The sequence below is a fragment of the Heptranchias perlo genome, chromosome 22 (assembly GCF_035084215.1).
Source record: "Heptranchias perlo isolate sHepPer1 chromosome 22, sHepPer1.hap1, whole genome shotgun sequence".
NCBI classification, from domain to species: domain Eukaryota; kingdom Metazoa; phylum Chordata; class Chondrichthyes; order Hexanchiformes; family Hexanchidae; genus Heptranchias; species Heptranchias perlo.
Window position 1 is genome coordinate 16,128,386 of NC_090346.1, and position 18,494 is coordinate 16,146,879.

Genomic DNA, 18,494 nt, shown 5'->3' on the forward strand with positions numbered 1-18,494 from the left:
GAAATGTGTAGTTTACCAACTATATTTTATTTTTTCCCTCTGTCTGGTACTATTTACATAGGCTGATGACTGAATGTTGCAGGGAGCTACCACTGTGGACATGAAGCTCGAAGGTGTGGTTAAATCCCTAAGCATTGTAAAGTTGGATTGATGCAAGGTTTATGGAGGCCAAGGAGACAATATTTAAGAAATAGGCAAGAAAGATTGTGGAAACAATGTTATCACTTCATGTCGTGTTATTTAAAACCAGTGTCCTGTTTCTATCAAACTCTTGTGCTGTTCTATGCCAGACGGATGAAGTTGACTTTGTACCTGTATTCAGTGGTTAGTTTTATTGTATTCTTGATATTTGTGTTTGGCACTGGTTAGGTTGATTGCTGCTGATTGCCGTGAAATTGATTTTGAGCCTGTGTCAAGGTTTCTATTCAGGGAAGTGATTTGTAGCTCAGAATTCAGTGAGAATTGATTCTTGGTATGGATCAGTAGTCTGATCTCTGAATATCTAACTATGTTTTATGCGATGTATACTAATGTACTATAAACAGCATCTCTGCAGGAATAGCACTTCATAATGCATTAAACCCAGGTGTTTCAGGCTGTTTTGGTGTGGCTTAACGCTGTGATGCCTAACAATATGTTGTAGGTGTAAAACCTTTGGATTGGTTTTCTGTCCAATCCCTCCCCCTCAAACCTTTGAGAAACTCACTGCAAAAATTGCTGGGGAAATTAAATGGGGCATTTAACCTAGAAAAATGTTATGCCTCATTACATTAGTAGTGAGTGGCTGCCCCAATGACCAACAGTTTATCCAGTGAGTAGTTGAGTCACTCACACAAGGAAGGTCCCAGGTTTAGTTCTTGCTCAGTGTTGAATTAGCTGATCTTGGTTGGGGTGATAGCAGGGGCATTACAATGACCTAGGCGTCCCCGAGTTTGGGGAAGGAAAATCCTCTAGGGTTTTTGCTCCTGTTACAGTGTTGGGTGAGGATAGTTTTTGGCTTGGTTATGATTGCCACCATAGTGGAAAAGCCTGTTGTGGGTCATGCGTAAGTAATTGCCAGTTCGGGCAGGTTACAGCAGGCAGTTGGTGCTCGTGGAACTGTATCTCCACAGAGTCAGCATCTTGAGATGAGAACAAGTTGCAGAGGAAAAACAAATGGTGCTAGGGTGTTTTTCTTCCCCTTCCGATCTTCTGGCTTTCTAAGATGCCGACTGTTGTTGGGTAGGGTTCCAGCACTCACTGTTAATCTTGAACATTTGGAAGAGCTCACGGTACTGAAAGTAGAGATGCTGAAGGACCTGGTGGGAGTGCGATGGCTCCCGCCGTCTTCTCCATCCACCCTGTCTGGGTGGTTGTAGCTCTGGGAACTGTGGCAGAGTCTGTAATGAGACTTCTGTAACTTGTAAAACAGCTTGTGGGGCAGACCCAGCTGGAATAAACTTTGTTTCTGTTGGAGGGGCAAAACACAACTCAACTGCTTTTCTTGTGAGATGGGGATACTTTTTGGTTGCGGGGGAGGGGGGGGGGGTTTGAAGAATAATTGTATTCCTGTTGCATCATGATGAGTTTTTGGTAACCGTTCCTTGAGGAACATATTATATCGTTCTCTGGCAAACTCTATTACTGTAGTGCCGGTTATGTGATCCCATTTTCCTTCACTCGTACAAAACCATCCACTTGCCATTTCACTGTCATGCTGGGTGCATTGTTTTCTCAAAGCTATATAGACTCTCATAAATAACAATTGCTTCAGTTTCTAGGTTTTGCTGACCTTAACAAGCCACTTTGTGTTTGATGCCATCTTGATCAGTTTGAATTGTTGCCTTGTGATCTATTCTGTGTGGTATACGTCCAAATTAATGGGATCCTGTGGTGCTGATGATGTCTTGAACCCCATTCTATGCTGTGTGAACACTCTTCCTGACGTAGAAAGCCGGGAGGGAGTGTTGAGTTCAATAGTGCTATGTGTGGACTCTGTCGCTGTGATTTCAGTGCTGTATAGGCAATACTCCCCTGAGAGCAGCTCACTTTTCAACCATCCTGGCTGCTTTTGTTTTTAGGGGTGGGGGGGTGGGAGGACAGGTGAGTGAAATGCCTTTTTTTCAGAGTAAAGGCCATTGTTTAAAAATGTTCTTCCCTTCTCCATTTTTTGACTTCTCCACTATTGAGCATCTTTGGCTGAGAGGTTAGCCAAACTATTCCTCAGTCGCTCCCAGTGGTGCTTTGAAACTGGCATCTTTGGACAGGCATGAGCAAGGCATGGGGTGACTCCTTCTCATTTTTCCTCCTCCCTACTTCAAGGAAGTGCTGGCTTCTGCTTGGTTCCTCACCGATACGATAGTTTGGAACTCAGTTGTATGGTATCTTGGGTACAAACCCCAAACATCCAGCTGGGAATGTGTTTTCGAAGTATTAATGTTTTGCGCCTGTGGATAAGTCATTTGCAGTGGTATTCTGGTCAGGACTGGTGTGTCTGTGGGGGAGGACAGAGTAAAAACAAACTTTCTTGCAAGTCGTTAGAATCTTTTAAGGAAGTTGAGGTCTGATTAGTTCCCACCCAGATATATTTTCATTGGTTTGGTGGAGCACGGCCAAGTCTTTTATAAATGGGGCCTTTGTGAAGGTGATGTACAACCACAGAATCTCATAAGAAATATTAACAGTTCCGTCGAACATTATGGGGGATGAATCTTGGCTGTTTAGTAAATTATTGTAACCTCCTTTTGACCCCAGTATAGTGACTTCAACTCTGCTTATGTTTCGTGCATTTTATGCAGATAATGAAAACCAACAAAGCTTGCTGCATTAGAAGTAAACGTGGCAGTTTAGAGTTCTAGTAATTTGGAAGTTGTGCTTAGTGTAGTACAAGTGATTGCCTGTTCAGTGTAGGAAATGAATCCCACTTGAGGTGTAATTTTGCCTTTATGGAATTAGAACAGCACAAGTACAAGGCGATTGCAAATGTTCTCTGACATGGCATCAGAAATTGGGGTGTGGTTTTCCAAGTCAGTTTCTTACAGAATTGTGCAGAAGTCCTGGTTGCTCACGATGTAGGATGTGTTTTCCTTTTTTTTTTAAAAAAAGAATCCCAGTAATGGTGGTTGTGTCAAGTGGGTGAAATTGTGGCTTTTCCCTGGTTTTTGAACCTGATACTCTGGTCATTATTGGGATAGCTGAGTACTCCTTCATTGTTAATTATCTCTAGCCCTATGTCCCAGTTTCATGCATTCTGCTCTAATGTCTCTGGGCGACAGTGACTCACTCCCCTTCCCCACAAACAAAGCCACGGATTTCTCATAAGCTGGTGGTGATCGGTTTCGGCTGGATCTATGAACTTTAGCGTCCAGTAACACAAATTGGGCTTTATCTTAAGGTTCTTGCTCGTTTCTTGGATTTCATTTTTGTTTTACAAAGTTATTCTGTCTCTGCTTGCAAGTCTGAAATGCCACTTTCTGCTGTGGTGCACAAGGTTGTCAGTGTGTGGACTGAATTAAATGGTTCAGAAAATCCATTCAATTATTTGTCCTTTGGAAATGAGATCTCAAGAAACCTGTGGCCATGTTCACTGCTGCTGACAAATGGCAGGGAGCGAGCTGGGAAAGTTTAAGACCATTCAAGTGCTGAAGACCTAAAATGGACATCTTTTTAAGTCGGTTGGTTTAGAACTCGTATCTGGGGAGACTGCTTAAAATGAACAAGTTTGGAGTAAGAAGGAAATTCAGATGGAAACTTTTCACCCAAAGGGTAAGTGGAATAAGTTGAAAGGGAGGATCGTTGATATGGACACTGTGGGTTCAACGGGCAATTAGATCTGTTTCCAGAGGGGATTGAGAGGTATGGTGAGAAGGTAGCTAAGTGGGGCCAAAAAAGGCTTGTTGGACCTAATGGCTATTTTATGTTCATAAAATTCTTATGTTCCAAATTCATTGGGTTAGTCTTCCCACTCAAACATTATTATAAAATCATAGGTTACAGCACGAAGGAGGCCATTTGGCCCATCGAGTCTATGCCGGCTCTATGCAAGAGCAATCCAGCTAGTCCTACTCTCCCACCCTATCCCCATAGCCCTGCAAATATTTTCCTTTCAAGTACTTATCCAGTTCCCTTTTGAAGGCCATGATTGAATCCGCCTCCACCACCCCCTCAGCACATTCCAGATCCTAACCACTCGTTGTGTAAAAAAGCTTTTCCTCGTGTCACCTTTGGTTCTTTTGCCAATCACCTTAAATCTACGTCCTCTGGTTCTTGACCCTTCCACCAATGGGAATAATTTCTCTCTCTCTCTATTCTGCCTAGACCCTTCATGATTTTAAACACCTATCAAATCTCCTCTCAACCTTCTCTGTTCCAAGGAGAACAACCCCAGCTTCTCCAGTCTATCCACGTAACTGAAGTCCCTCATCCTTGGAGTCATTCCAGTAAATCTTTTCTGCACCATCTCTAAGGCCTTCACATCTTTCCTGTAGTGCGGTGCCCAGAACTAGACATACTACTCCAGTTGTGGTTGGACCAGTGTTTTATGAAGGTTCATCATGACTTTCTTGCTTTTGTCCTCTATGCCGCTCTTGACATTTACCTGAGGAAGGAGGAAGCCTCCGAAAGCTTATAGATTTCAAATAAAAATTGTTGGACTATAACTTGGTGTTGTAAAATTGTTTACACAAGTCTCTTTATAAAGCCCAGGATCCCGTATGCTTTTTTAACCGCTTTTTCAACCTGCTCTGCCACCTTTAGTGATTTTTTAAAATTCGTTCATAGGATGTGGGTGTCGCTGGCAAGGCCAGCATTTATTGCCCATCCCTAATTGCCCTCGAAGGTGGTGGTGAGCCGCCTTCTTGAACTACTGCAGTCCGTGTGAAGGTTCTCCTCCAGTGCTGTTGGGAAGGGAGTTCCAGGATTTTGACCCAGCGACGATGAAGGAACGGCGATATATTTCCAAGTCGGGATGGTGTGTGACTTGGAGGGGAATGTGCAGGTGGTGTTGTTCCCATGCGCCTGCTGCTCTTGTCCTTCTAGGTGGTAGAGGTCGTGGGCTTGGAAGGTGCTGTTGAAAAAGCCTTGGTGAGTTGCTGCAGTGCATCCTGTGGATGGTACACACTGCAGCCACTGTGCACCAGTGGTGAAGGGAGTGAATGTTTAGGGTGGTGGATGGGGTGCCAATCAAGCGGGCTGCTTTGTCCTGGATGGTGTCGAGCTTCTTGAGTGTTGTTGGAGCTGCATTTACCCAGGCAAGTGGAGAGTATTCCATCACACTCCTGACTTGTGCCTTGTAGATGGTGGAGAGGCTTTAGGGAGTCAGGAGGTGAGTCACTCATCGCAGAATACCCAGCCTCTTACCTGCTCTTGTAGCCACAGTATTTATATGTTAAGTTTCTGGTCAATGGTGACCCCCAGGATGCTGATGGTGGGGGATTCGTCAATGGTAATGCCGTTGAATGTCAAGGGGAGGTGGTTCGATTCTCTCTTGTTGGAGATGGTCATTGCCTGGCACTTGTCTAGCTCGAATGTTACTTGCCACTTATGAGCGCAAGCCTGGATGTTGTCCAGATCTTGCTGCATGCGGGCTCGGACTGCTTCATTATTTGAGGGGTTGCGAATGGAACTGAACACTGTGCAATCATCAGCGAACATCCCCATTTCTGACCTATGGAGGGAAGGTCATTGATGAAGCAGCTGAAGATGGTTGGGCCTGGGACACTGCCCTGAGGAACTCCTGCAACAATGTCCTGGGGCTGAGATGATTGGCCTCCAACAACCACTACCATCTTCCTTTGTGCTAGGTATGACTTGAGCCACTGGAGAGTTTTCCCCCTGATTCCCATTGACTTCAATTTTACAAGGGCTCCATGGAGCCACACTGTCAAATGCTGCCATGATGTCAAGGGCAGTCACTCTCACATATACCCCCAGATCTCTCTGTTCCTGTACCCCTTTTAGAATTGTGCCCTCTAGTTTATATTGCCTCTCCTCGTTCTTCCTACCAAAATGTATCACTTCTCACTTCTCTGCATTAAATTTCATCTGCCACATGTCCGCCCATTCCACCAGCCTGTCTATGTCCCCTTGAAGTCTATCACTATCCTCCTCACTGTTTCCTACACTTCCAAGTTTTGTGTCATCTGCAAATTTTGAAATTGTGCCCTGTACACCCAAGTCATTAATATATATCAAGCAAAGCAGTGGTTCTAGTACCTACCCCTGGGGAACACCACTGTACACCTCCCTCCAGTCTGAAAAACAACCATTCACCGCTACTCTCTGCTTCCTGTTACTTAGCCAATTTTGTATCCATGCTGCTACTGCTCCCTTTAGTCCATGGGCTTCAGTCTTGATGACAAGCCTATTATGTGTCACTTTATCAAACGCCTTTTGAAGGTGCCATTATTCCAGTGACGATAACTGAGCTTGTGTAGTTTTACGTTTATGTTGTAGTTTTCATGCCCTTGGGATGTCCAAAGTGTTTCACAGCCATTGAATTGCTTTTATCGTGTAGTCACTGCTATATAAGCAAACACAGCAGCCAAATTGCTCACAGAAAGATCCCATAACCAGTTCACCCTTTTTGGTGATTTTGACGGATGGAGGAATGTTGGCCAGGATTTTGCTTAGGTTCCCAATCCTTCATCCTAAACTTTGGAGTTTTAGCCATTGACATGCTAACATAGGAGAGAATAAATGAATGAGTGAGTGGAGATAGATGACTTAATTTATTTGAAGTAGCTGCCTTCAGTCTTCCAAAAGAATTTCCCAGTGTTAACTCCCCAATCTTGAGGGCTGGTTCGGGGGGAAACACACTTGGAGTGCACTCTTCAGACACTGGAACCTTGTCACATGGAGAACCCACACCCAACAATTCAGGACAGCCCATACCGAAGCTGCAAACCAGTCTATTTAAGACTCCTTAATGGCACCATATCAAATCTCTTAGCTCGGATTTTTAATTTTTCCAGTTGCAGTCTTGTTACCTTCCTCTGTCGCCCTTCCCCAACCCCTCCATCTACAGGTTGCTATTCTGGATAGTGTTTCACGTTTGCTGAGCTCCAACAGGCACCGAAGCCAAAAATGACACTTCCTCATTGATAGGTTAAATATTTATCATTAAAAGATACTACACCAATCTCACTAGTTAAGAGATTCTTTGGTGCCAGCCATGGCTCATTGGTAGCCCTCTTGTCTCTGAGCCAGAAGTTTGAGTGCAAACCCCACTCCAGAGATTTGAGCACATAACATATGCTGACAGTTCAGTGCAGTTACAAAGAATTACATGGAATTTACAGTACAGAAACAGGCCGTTTGGCTCAACTCATCTATGCCGGTGTTTATGCTCCTGCATAGATGAGTGCTAAGGGAGTGCTGCACTGTTGGAGGTGCCCTCTTTCGGATGAGATATTAACCAATTTGAAGAAGAGCAGCAAGTTCTCTCGGTGTCCTGGCCCATATTTATCCCTCAATCAACATCACTAAGACAGATTATCTGGTCATTATCTCATTGCTGTTTGTGGGACCTTGCTGTGCGCAAATCGGTTGCTGCATTTCTCTATTACCACAACACCTTCAAATAAAAATGCTGCATTGGCTGTAAAGTGCTTTGGGACTTTGAGGTCATGAAAAGTGCTTTATAAATGCAAGCTTGTTCGTTTTCCTTTCTTTTTTGGCGTGGATTAAAAGATAATCAGGAAAAATGTGGGTGGATTTTACTTCACCCAGTTGAAATCAGACAGGATGTTAATAAATATGCTTGTAAATTAATGTTGCTGTGTTGAATGATGTGCAGTTTTGTGGGATGCTACTTGCCGTTGAGATATTAACTGGTTAGCTTGTATGCAGATGCAGTTGCTTTCTCTTCTCCCCCCCCCACCCCCACTTGCCAATTTCCAGCACTGCAACATACGTGTGTTAGCTTGAAAGACAGATTTCCCTTTGCTTGGCCCTCGACATTCCTGAGCTGACTTCTCCTTGGGGCATGACAAGTATGGGAAATGTACAGTAAAGGCTGCAGGAGGGAGGAGGGGAGAAACCTGTCTGGCTGCAGGTCTGCATACTGAAAACATATTTGCCTATGGTTGCGGCTGTTATTCTCAGTTTCAGGGTTGTGTTGCTAAGTTATATTGATTCTGGTTGGCTAAAGTTGTGTTCCATCTGCCTTTGATTTACTCTGACTGCGTAGGAAGTTGCTAGACTTCTCTTAACTTAACCCAGCTTTGCGTTGGGCCCCTACTACTGGAGGAGTTGGCAAACAGTACTCTTTTATAGCAGTAAAATGACACCATGCTTCTCCTCCATTTTCTAATGAAGTCTGCAGAGTGGGAAAGCAACAGAAGTTGGAAAAGACTACCGCCAGAACCTCTCAAACTGTCGTGTCATATTTTTACCCCCCCTCCCCAAATTGTGGCTTCTGTTCAGGTTAGTTGTAGGTTGGGCACTTACCAGGTTCTTCGTTTTCTGAAAGTGTGTGTTATTGACTGCATTTGTCAGTAGAATGTGTAAAGGCTAGCCCTTAAAACGCAGCTGAATTTCATCTCCGGAGGCACCTAAAATATTGCTTGGGGGTGGGTGGGGGGAGGAGAGGAGAGGGGAGAATCTGCACTAACAGCTGCTTAATTGGTGAGATCTTTTGAAATGATTTGTAACTTGTATGTTGAGTAATTGAGGTTTAAGCCGTGTTTTTTAAAGGAGCTGGGGGAGGTGCTCTGTAAAAGCATGTAGAGAAGTAGCTGCAAATGGAGGCTCCTGAAAAAAATTTCTTCCTCCCGGCAGATGTACCTGATTTGAACTATTGCAGATGTAAAAATGAGTGACAATAGTGAAGCTTTATTCACTGCAAAAGTGCTGTATTCGGTTGGTTATTTCATAGTATTGAATGAGATCTGATAGCTTAAATAGCTGTTAAATTTGAGTAATCGTTTGAGATGTTCTTTGACAATGCACAAATATGTAAGGGCTTTTCTGTTTGCCCTCAAAGGGTTTAGTTGTTAACAGTAGCAGTTGAAGAACTAGAGTGGAAATGGAATAGTGTTTGAGATTATCAAACCAGACTTAATGGTGGCATTTTCTGCCCACTATCCCAGGAGCATGATCTCCTGTGTTCTCTTTTTTTACTTTTACATCAGGTGTTGGGCTCCGCAATGGAATGTGGAGATCTAGTTGCTTTATTCGTGGAAATGTAGTGACCGATCCCCTCAATGGGTATTGGCAAATCGCTCACGTCTCCCATAGGTTGGACTCCAATAACATAAAAGTGTTTTAGATTACTCCGGCACAGCTTTAAATAAAGCAGCCTGAGCCGCTTTTACCATGTTCCTTTAATTTGGTATATGTGCTGGCTCGTGATCATGCTCTTAATGCAATTTCCTGTAGTCTGTTGGCAGGCTCGTGGACTTGGTGTTAACCTGGATGAACAGGTCTGTCTCCAGGCTACAAAAGACTGATTGAACAGTATGAAGTCCGGGAGCTGGCTCATGAATGCCTTATTAAAAGAATAGTGTAAAAACAGCTAGAGTGCATATTTTTTAGAGGAAAGCAATTTGGGTGGTGAGGGGGGAGTTGTGAAGTGACATTTGGGAGGGATTTCTGGAGCATGGGTTTGCAATGAGGAGTGGGGGTTATTTTTCACTCCCATTTATAGGTCCTCCAATTTCCTTTTGGATTTTTTCCTTCCTCCAGGTGGTGATTCGTGCTGCAGTGCACAGACAAAAATGTCATTTCTGTACTTTATACAGATGACCTCTTGTATGTCCATACAGTCATGGTTGATAGGATATTTGACATAGGGGCATCACAATCATGCCCAACCTTTATCGTACCTGATATATGCAAGTACATCGCTACAAAGTTCACTGGAGATTGATTGGGAGTGGGGGCCTTGGCTAAAGGTCTGGTCTGTCAATTCCCCTTCCTCCCCCTACACCCCCATGTGCTTCAGTCTGTTGCAGCCCCAGTAACCACCCAACTTGAGATCGGCAAACGTGATCAAACCTGCGACTGTCCTGGGTACCACACGTCCAGTACACTTACCCAATGAGCTGTCTAGGGAACTGTGCAGGAGGTTAATAGAGAAGTTGTTTGTGGGCGATGGGCTAGGAAGGTTGTCTGAAGTTTTTTGTTTGCCTGGTTCTAGTGTGATTGTTCTCTAATTGGTCTGCGTCCCCTTAACTCACACCTTGGTGTTATGTTTCTGTTTGTTGGGAAGGCTACCTTGTGCAACACAACCAACATTGCTGCGGAGTTGGCTTCTTGTTGCCACATTTTTCCTGATTCTCCAGATTTCTTCTTGCTTTCTGCCAGTGATGCTCAGTGTTTGGGCTGCATCGGGTGTGATGAGGGTGGAACGAAATAATTGAGGCCACCTCTGACTTCAAGCCTTGCATCCAGTTTTTATAATGGGGGGAGGTTTTTTAAACTTGATCTTCTTGCAGGATTTGGTGAAGCTAAGCTTTCATTTGTTAAACTTAAAATAAAACAGGAGTGACAGAAGAATGAGGTTCACCAGTTGAAAAGCAGAACCAGAAGCTGAGTACTACAGTTCACTAAACTGTCAATCCATACAAATATTTCTATCAGACTTCAATGCTGCAAGGAAAATGAAACTAAGATTATGAAGGGCTATATGTAACTTGAGTAGCAACTACTTTAAACTTGGTTAACTTGTGGAATCGATTGCACGCAACTGTGGCAATTTAGTTAAATCATTTCCCGATTCAACAGGGATGGGGGAGGGGAGATAAGGACTCTGTGCAAGACAGGAAGGAGTTGAAAGTGCTCAATGTATTCCGATATAGATGTTTACTCCTGTAAGGCAGAATCAGAGGGAATAACAGAACATAGACAGCACCCTGGATGATATGAATACTGTTTCCTCATTCCTGTGTTCTGCACCAACCCTTTGAAGGACAATCACATTGAATCATTTTATAGAAGGATGCTGTTTTTACTTCTAACTGGGGGGTGGGGGGTATTTAAGTGTGAAGCACAGCCCATCTAGCATGGCTTGCCTCCATTGTCATGAACAAAAATGACGGTTCACCTGTGAGTAAATATTTGTAACTGGGCAGGGATTTACAGATAATAGCATTGCACTTGCCCATTTTACCCCAGAGAGAAATCATGTCTCAAGCAGCGGCCTGTGTTTTAAAATCTAATTTCTTGAGACCTGGATAAGATGTGTGCAGATAAAATTCTGATGGTCAGCAAAAAAGGGGCACTCCTCTGTTGGTGCAGTAGAAAGGACACATTTGAGTTTTGCTGATTTACTTTCTATAATTGGTGCTTTTGTCAGCATCCTTCTCCTTTGTATGTGCTAACATTTCTTTGACCAAACATTTTGTCTAGTACAAAATACCACAACTAGGAGATGATGGCTTTTATAGCCTTTTTATGGTTACAAGGGCTGGCTCTGTGGGCAGCAGTTCCTATTCTTACTGACTGCTTAACTTTCTACAGAATGTTGTCGGACACAATGCTCCTGGCACAGAATATTCCAACCTGATTGCATAATTTGTTGGAACGTTTAGCTGGTTGTATATTAAACTAGTTGATCTTCCATGACGTTGCTCATGGTGGGGTAACATTGCAGTGGGAGGAGGGGGGCAGAGAGTGACTAGCAGAATGGGCTGGAAGGTGGGAGAGCTTGGGGGTGAGAGGGTTGTGTTGTGCAGTGCAGGAGTGGGGGATATTAAATGTGTGGTCCCAAGAAAGTGGTCAAATGGAGACCGAAGACTCTGCTCCTTTCTCTTTGGTGCTGCTGCTCCTGAAAAAAAAATCTCACTGTTAGGTCAATGAAGCCTCAAGGCCAATGAAAATGTGAATATCTGGCACCACTGGGACTGTGAAGGCTGTCAGCTTTATATTTGAGTCATGTCAATGACAGTCAAATATACAACTGCGTCAGTGGCACATCTTTAATATAAAACTGCCGAGAGTGTCAGCTAACCCAAGGCATCATCCCCCTGTTAAAGATCTCATGGCAACCGTTTGATGAGTAAGAAGTTCCCCCTCGGTTTCCTGCCAACAATTCTCCCTCAACCCCCATTGCCAGTAACAGATTAACTGGTCATTCTACTGTTTTGTGGGATCTTAGTGTGTGCAAAATAGATGCAACATTTGCCTGCTTAATGATCACAACACTTTGAGGTTCCTGTTCCTGCTTTGTGGATATTATGTTTGTGCAAAGTGCAACAGCCAGTACAGACCTCACCTGTTCACTGTGATTTCCTAGATTCAAACTGGTTTGAGACTGGTGTCTCCTCTCCATCCCCCAAAATTTCCCCTTTTCTCCTATCTTCTCCCATTTCCTTCTGAAGCTACTGACTAAGGCTGGGATATGGTTTCATGGGTACTTGCAACCCTCTGGTCGGGAGGAGGCATTCACGTATGAAGTTCAGCGGTGAGTGTTGTCCATGTGACCATGGAGGAGGTCACACTCGAAACCCGATTCTGCCATGGAATGCTTACAGCACAGAAGGAGGCCACGCGCCCCATCGAGCCCGTGCCGGCTCTTTGTAAGAGCAATCCAGTTAGTCCCATTCCTTTGCTCTTTCCCCATAGCCCTGCAATTTTTTTCCCTTCAAGTATTTATCCAATTCCTTTTTGAAAGCCATGATTGAATCTGCTTCCACCACACCTTCAGGCAGTGCATTCCAGATCATAACTACTCGCTGCGTAAAAAAGTTTGTCCTTACCCCCGATGTGCCCAAACATGCATTTCCGTCGGACAGCAGTCAGCATTAGGAGTACCGCTTCCCTCATCTCAAACCTGGGGTTGTTGTGGTCAATAAATGTTTACGTTTGGAGTTTGAGGAAGACAATACAAATATTTGGTTTTCCAGACCCCAAAAATTCAAGGAAATTGTGAAGTAAAGGAAGAACTTGCACTTACATTTGCCACCTTATTATGTCCTTAGAACATGTCAAAGTGCATCACTCCAATGAATTGCTTTTGAGGTGCGGTGAGTTGTTACGTAGACAAATACAGCAGGATCTTGTACACTGCAGAGTCCCACAAAAAGCAGATCAGGTAAATATTCAGGCAGTTAGTCTTTTTCAGTGAAGTGGTTGAGGAAGGAATGTTAGCTGGAACAGCAGGAGAATTCCCTCCGTCTCTTCGAATAGAGCCGTGGAATCTTCTACGTTCACCTGAAGAAGCAGATGGGGCCTTGGCTTGATGTCTCATCTGAAAGACCGAGCCTCTACCAATACAGCGCTCTCCCTCAGTACTGCACTAGAGTGTCAGCCTACATTATGTGCTCTGGAACTGAGCTGGTTCTCTCTTGCCCAATCTATGATTAAAAGTTGATGGGGTTTTGTTTAAAGGAAATCCAAGAAGCCAAAGTTAATTAACATCGATGCAGGTGATTGTATTGATTTAGTTGTAAGTCCAATGCAAAATGGATTGCTTTTGGGTATTGGCAATTGCTGTGATTTTAAGTCACTTTTGTTTACCTCTTCTTCCCCCTCAGCTCTTCTGCATGTTTCCCCCACCCCTGACCTCCCTCATGAAGATGTTAACTTCATCACTTGGACAAGATATTCTGGAGTGTTTCACCCGAATCGCCATTTTTTGCGTGTATGCCGACACTAACTCATAAAATGGCTATCCAACTGTGGAGGGTATGAAGGCCAAGCCCCATCTTGTCCTTGCCTGACTTCCACAAGTGATTTGCAGTAGGCATTGCTGCAAAGTGATCTGGAGTGGGACTCTTGGCTGACTTTACCCTTCCCTAACTCGGGTGCAATGGCCAACTGCAGTGCCTCTATCACTTCCCAAACTCTGGTTTGCTAACTCGGCACAAACAGGAGACTAAACATGGGACTGTGAAAGTAATCCTTCAATTTGTAAATTTTATATTAAAAACTTGGCAGGACAGTCGCTATTTTACTTCTGTAGTCGAGTTGCAACACCTGTATGCAGTTTCCATTGCAAGCAATGTGTTATGAGCATATCGTGCCGTGACTCATCCCATCTGTACTTCAATCATTGAAAATTGGTTTGGTGTAAGTGTTCAGATTTGTGCTGGCTGTCCTGTTTAATAATGTAAAAATAGGAAACTGAACTGTATAAAATTGTTTGCTAGAAGACCACAAAGGTAGTGGTGTTTATTAAAAATTTGCTCCAGCTCCTTTAAGTGAAGCAGGATAGACCCTGTGATCCTCTATAAATGGCACAGGGTAGATCTTGTGATATTGTTTTGCTGTGCACGGATAATGTACAGCCTCAAGGACAGAAATGGGGTTACCTTTTGATGCCTTGAAAAGTTTACTAAATGAACAGATATAGAATATTGTGTTCAGTTTATTTTAATAGTGCCATGAATGGGATGAAGGAATAATGATACTGTTCTTTCATACAATGAAAATTGGGTCTAGGCACAGACTTTGCTAGATATTAAAATCCTTCAGTCGTTCTATGGTCCTGCTATTGGATTATTTTCATGTGAAAGATTGCTTTCCTTTTGCTCCCCCTTGTTTTTGCTGTACCAGGTGTTTTTCTTCCTCCTCCTTCCTCTCCTGGTGACATTGACTCCTTCCTGGGTAGTTACATGGGCTCTTTCCCAAGTGGCCTTTCTTCATGTGTCAGGCAATTCAACCATTGAGGGAAATCACAGCTGCCCATCAAGGGCCACTGAGTAATGATCAGAAGCTGAGTCTCTTCCCCCTGCTCTCCAAAAGCATGCACCTCAACCACTGACCTGGCTGAGATCAGCGAGCTCAGCAGAAACTGGTGCTCAAACCTGGGACTTTTCCATTTACTCAGTGGACAAACGCACTGAGCCCCTCTCCTGCTCCCATTCCGCTCCTCTTGTACTGCGTATGTTCCTTCACTAGGCAGTGACGCACTCAGACTCTTCAGTTGGGCTTTTTGAAGGTGGAGGGAATGGTACTTGGACACTATAATTCTGCTCAGACTTTTGATTATTAAGGGAAATTGAAATGAGTGGTTGTTACTTGGGTCTAATTTATTATAGTCTGAATTGAGTAGATACAGCAAAGCAGAGATGTGAACATTGTTATAAAGGTGCCAAGGCAAGGTTTCAAACTCCAGTTATGCTCTCAATAAATGTGCATAAACCTCATCTGACTAAACGATTCAGCAATGCAACTGATAATCTAACATCGGGTAATAGTGGCTCCCATTGTCCTCGGGTTCTTCTGAGATTTGACTATCTATAATTGTGAGAGTGTTTATTGCTCAAATCCTGGTCCGTGTTTAGTTACCTGAAGTCAGCCAGGACAACATTCCCCTCTCAACCAACACCACTAAAACCACTTAGTTAATTGTTTGCGGGATCTTGCTGTGTGCATAATGGCTGTTGCATTTGTCTACATGAGTCACTGCACTTCAAGGTAATTCACTGTGATGTGCTTTGAGACATTTCTGAGATGTGATGCCGCTGTATAGAATGCAAGGTCTTTCTTTGTATTTAGAAAATAGCATAAAGCTTTACTCAAAGATTACACATCACCGTATAACTGCATCATCTTGGGTTATGCCTGTTTAGCTGTATTGGTGATAGTTAATAATTGATCTCTGTATCCTAGTAACCGTTGTGCTGAATCTATATTACTTGTCTGCAGCAACTGAATTGTCTGTTCCATTTTAATATTTAAAGGATTGATTGACAGCTGACCTAGATGCCTTCTGAAAACTAGTTGCTGTGAAATTCAGTCTTAAGATATTACCAAGAATTTATTGATGTACAGAATTAATTTTTTTTAAAATAAGCACCTGAAGTCGATGCATCCCCTTGGTTTAATAAAGGTGCGTTCGACCCTAGTGGAGCCTTCAGATCCCTGAGCTATTGTGGCTGTTAGCTGGCGTGCACAGTTGATTGTTTGCGCAGTAACGTATAGAACACATGTGAAGCATTAATGTTCAGATCTGTAGCAATCACTCTGACACTGATCTTCAGAGTTTGCAATCAAGAATGGAACAGAAAGCGAGTGTCTGCAGTGCAGGGAAGGTGTGTCTTCCTGGCCTCTTCCAGACAAACACCTTCCTGCCCTTCTAATTTATAAATGTACAGTATAACCGATGAGCTAAGAGAGCTATGTAATTGAGTACATGAGCCCACATTATATTCCACACTAACCGTTATCACAGACGCTCCGCTCACAAATTCAATTAGAACAATTGAGAGCTCAGATAACCAAGAGGATGCGGTTTAGAATTTTTGGGAGGGAGAGCGCGGAAAAGGTGTATTGTTTGGGGGGAATCCAGCAGTTTGCTTCAGTAGAATTCAGGTAATCAGAAGTGTGCAGAATCGTGACCATCCACTGAGCTGTCTGCTTCAACCGTGGTGTGCCTGGACAGCTCTTCTGCCTGCCTCTTGTCAGTATTCACTCAGCTGTGAAATAGCAGAAAATTAGGTCAGTGCTGTGCCAGTCTTGCTTTGGGTTGTGGGGAGGGGGTAGGGGGAGGAGGAGAAGGTTGGTTTGCTATGCACTGGAATAAATACCTATTTTCTGTGTCCTTGAAAGTAATGCTGAGGTTTATAGCTGTTTCTCATTTGCATTGAACCCTAAAGATGTGAAGATTTAAAGTACGACAACCATAGCACTCCAATATGTCTCTGTACTGGAGGCTTGTAACAAGTTTGTCTCCATCTGCAGTATCTTGCGTTGCAGGGGGTAGTGTATACAGAGGAAGGATTTATTCACCTTTTTATATAAGGAGGTTGGAGACAACGGAATAAGATGGAGCCTTCCAATGATTTCAGTAGTTTAGCGTGGGTAATGCTGACCATACGGGGTGGGGTGCAGACATTACAGATCAATGCTAAGTTTGGCTTTGCCTTTTTGTACTTCAGGTGGATCCAAGAGCAGCGTTGAACTGGATTTAAATTTTTACTGTGGTCAGAAGTTTGTCTTTGGTTTACTTTGTTGCGTACAGTTTTTGTGTAGCATTCTACACATAGGGCATGCAGAGCAATGCAAAATGCTGCATGGGTGCAGCCTCCATTTATATGCTACATGAAGTACACTTTCTAGCCACGCATTTTGGGTTGAATAACACACCATGCTCTCTAGGTTAAATTCCAACCTTGAAAATGTTATCAGGGACTCTTCGGCGGTGCTTGATTTGGCATATAACCTCTTAAAGGCATTTAAGGTGAAATGGTGAACCTGATTTGGAATCTGCAGAGATGTATCCAATAAAAATACTTTGGCAAGTGTTTTCCTGTGTGTTGCACTTTGAAGGAGCATTAAACCAACTGTGAGATTGCATATTGCAGGAGAGACTTGGTGTGCTTGCCAGCAAGTTGGAGGTGGAGAGTTTCTGTTGTGGCTTCTCTTCATCCATTACATTTGGGTATTTGCTCTTTAAGCAACCTTGCAACAAAATTTTGCATTAATTTTGCATGAGCTCCCACGTGGGGCTCCAAGTTATCCAGCTGTAGTTGGGCTAGTCTGGTTTGAGTTTTCTTGTAAATAATGTTAGAATTCTTTAAGCTGCTGAAGATTTCAGTTTGCATTCATGCAGCCCATTCTTTCCCCGACGTCACCATTCCTTTCGTGACGAGGGAGAGAAAAAGTGGGTAACTCATAAAGCTCTTCAGTAAAAGGAAGCTCTGGATTTTTGTTATCCATTGCTAGTATTTTTCAGAAATTTGGATGTGAAATTAACCAATGCAAAATATTTCATTGGGAACGAGTTCACTCCTTCCCCCATTCTGGTTAGCCGGTGCTCATTGATGCAGCGAATGTTCAGTAAGCTGTCCATGCAGTAGGTGCTAACTTATTTTTTTTTTCTCAAGTGCCAGAATCAACCAAGACCAGTCAAAGCCAGCCTCAGCCTGCCAACCCTAACAGCGGCACTTCCACAACTACCAGCAACAATAGCAATGCCAAGCGGGTCCCAGTCAACACTCAGCAGCAAGCCTTGTCTCGATATCCACCTCGTGAAGTACCACCACGCTTTCGTCACCAGGAGCAAAAGCAACTGCTGAAAAGGGGCCAGCAGCTACCATCGGCAGCTGGGACCGCAACACCAGTACTGACCAGCCAGTCTGGAGGCAGTGCTGTTACTGTGCAGCCAGTGACCAACGGACAGCTGCATTACAGCAGCAAAACTCAGACAGGTAACCAATTCTGCAGTGCGCAAATAACACAAAGCAATACCTTCCCCTTCAGCCTTCTAAGTAAAGGCACTGCTTAAACATCTGACAAAACTGTATTACACCAAATCTGCTCGGTTGCAGCAGCTCAACTTTATCTGCTGTCATTACTGCTACAACACTCGTGCTAGGCGATCACTATACTGTGGATAATGGCAGTGACTAGAGTATTGGGTTTAGTTAAGTGCTTGATTCCACCATTCCAGGAAAGAATCAATTAATTGTGCATGTAAAACTGTTCTTTTGAATGTTTTGGGGAATGAATTTGCAGCCTGTTGAAGCGGAATTCCTGCTGTCTTCAGATGGGAATTCTGTTTAACATGGTCTGTTGCTCAGTTGTCTAGATTCCCCGAAGGCCTAGCGTAGCGGTCTTTTGCTAACATC

General features: G+C 43.6%; 1 protein-coding gene across 9 annotated transcripts in view; it reads left to right on the plus strand.

The window, feature by feature from the left end:
* The window catches only part of LOC137340520 (trinucleotide repeat-containing gene 6A protein-like), a 113,155-nt gene that overhangs the window by 42,290 nt on the left and 52,371 nt on the right, over positions 1 to 18,494 (plus strand). For all 9 annotated transcript variants that reach the window (XM_068003018.1, XM_068003023.1, XM_068003020.1 and 6 more), the window contains exon 5: positions 17,751 to 18,074. In XM_068003018.1, the coding sequence (XP_067859119.1) occupies positions 17,751 to 18,074 (324 nt within the window). The remainder of the gene's footprint in view (positions 1 to 17,750; positions 18,075 to 18,494) is intronic.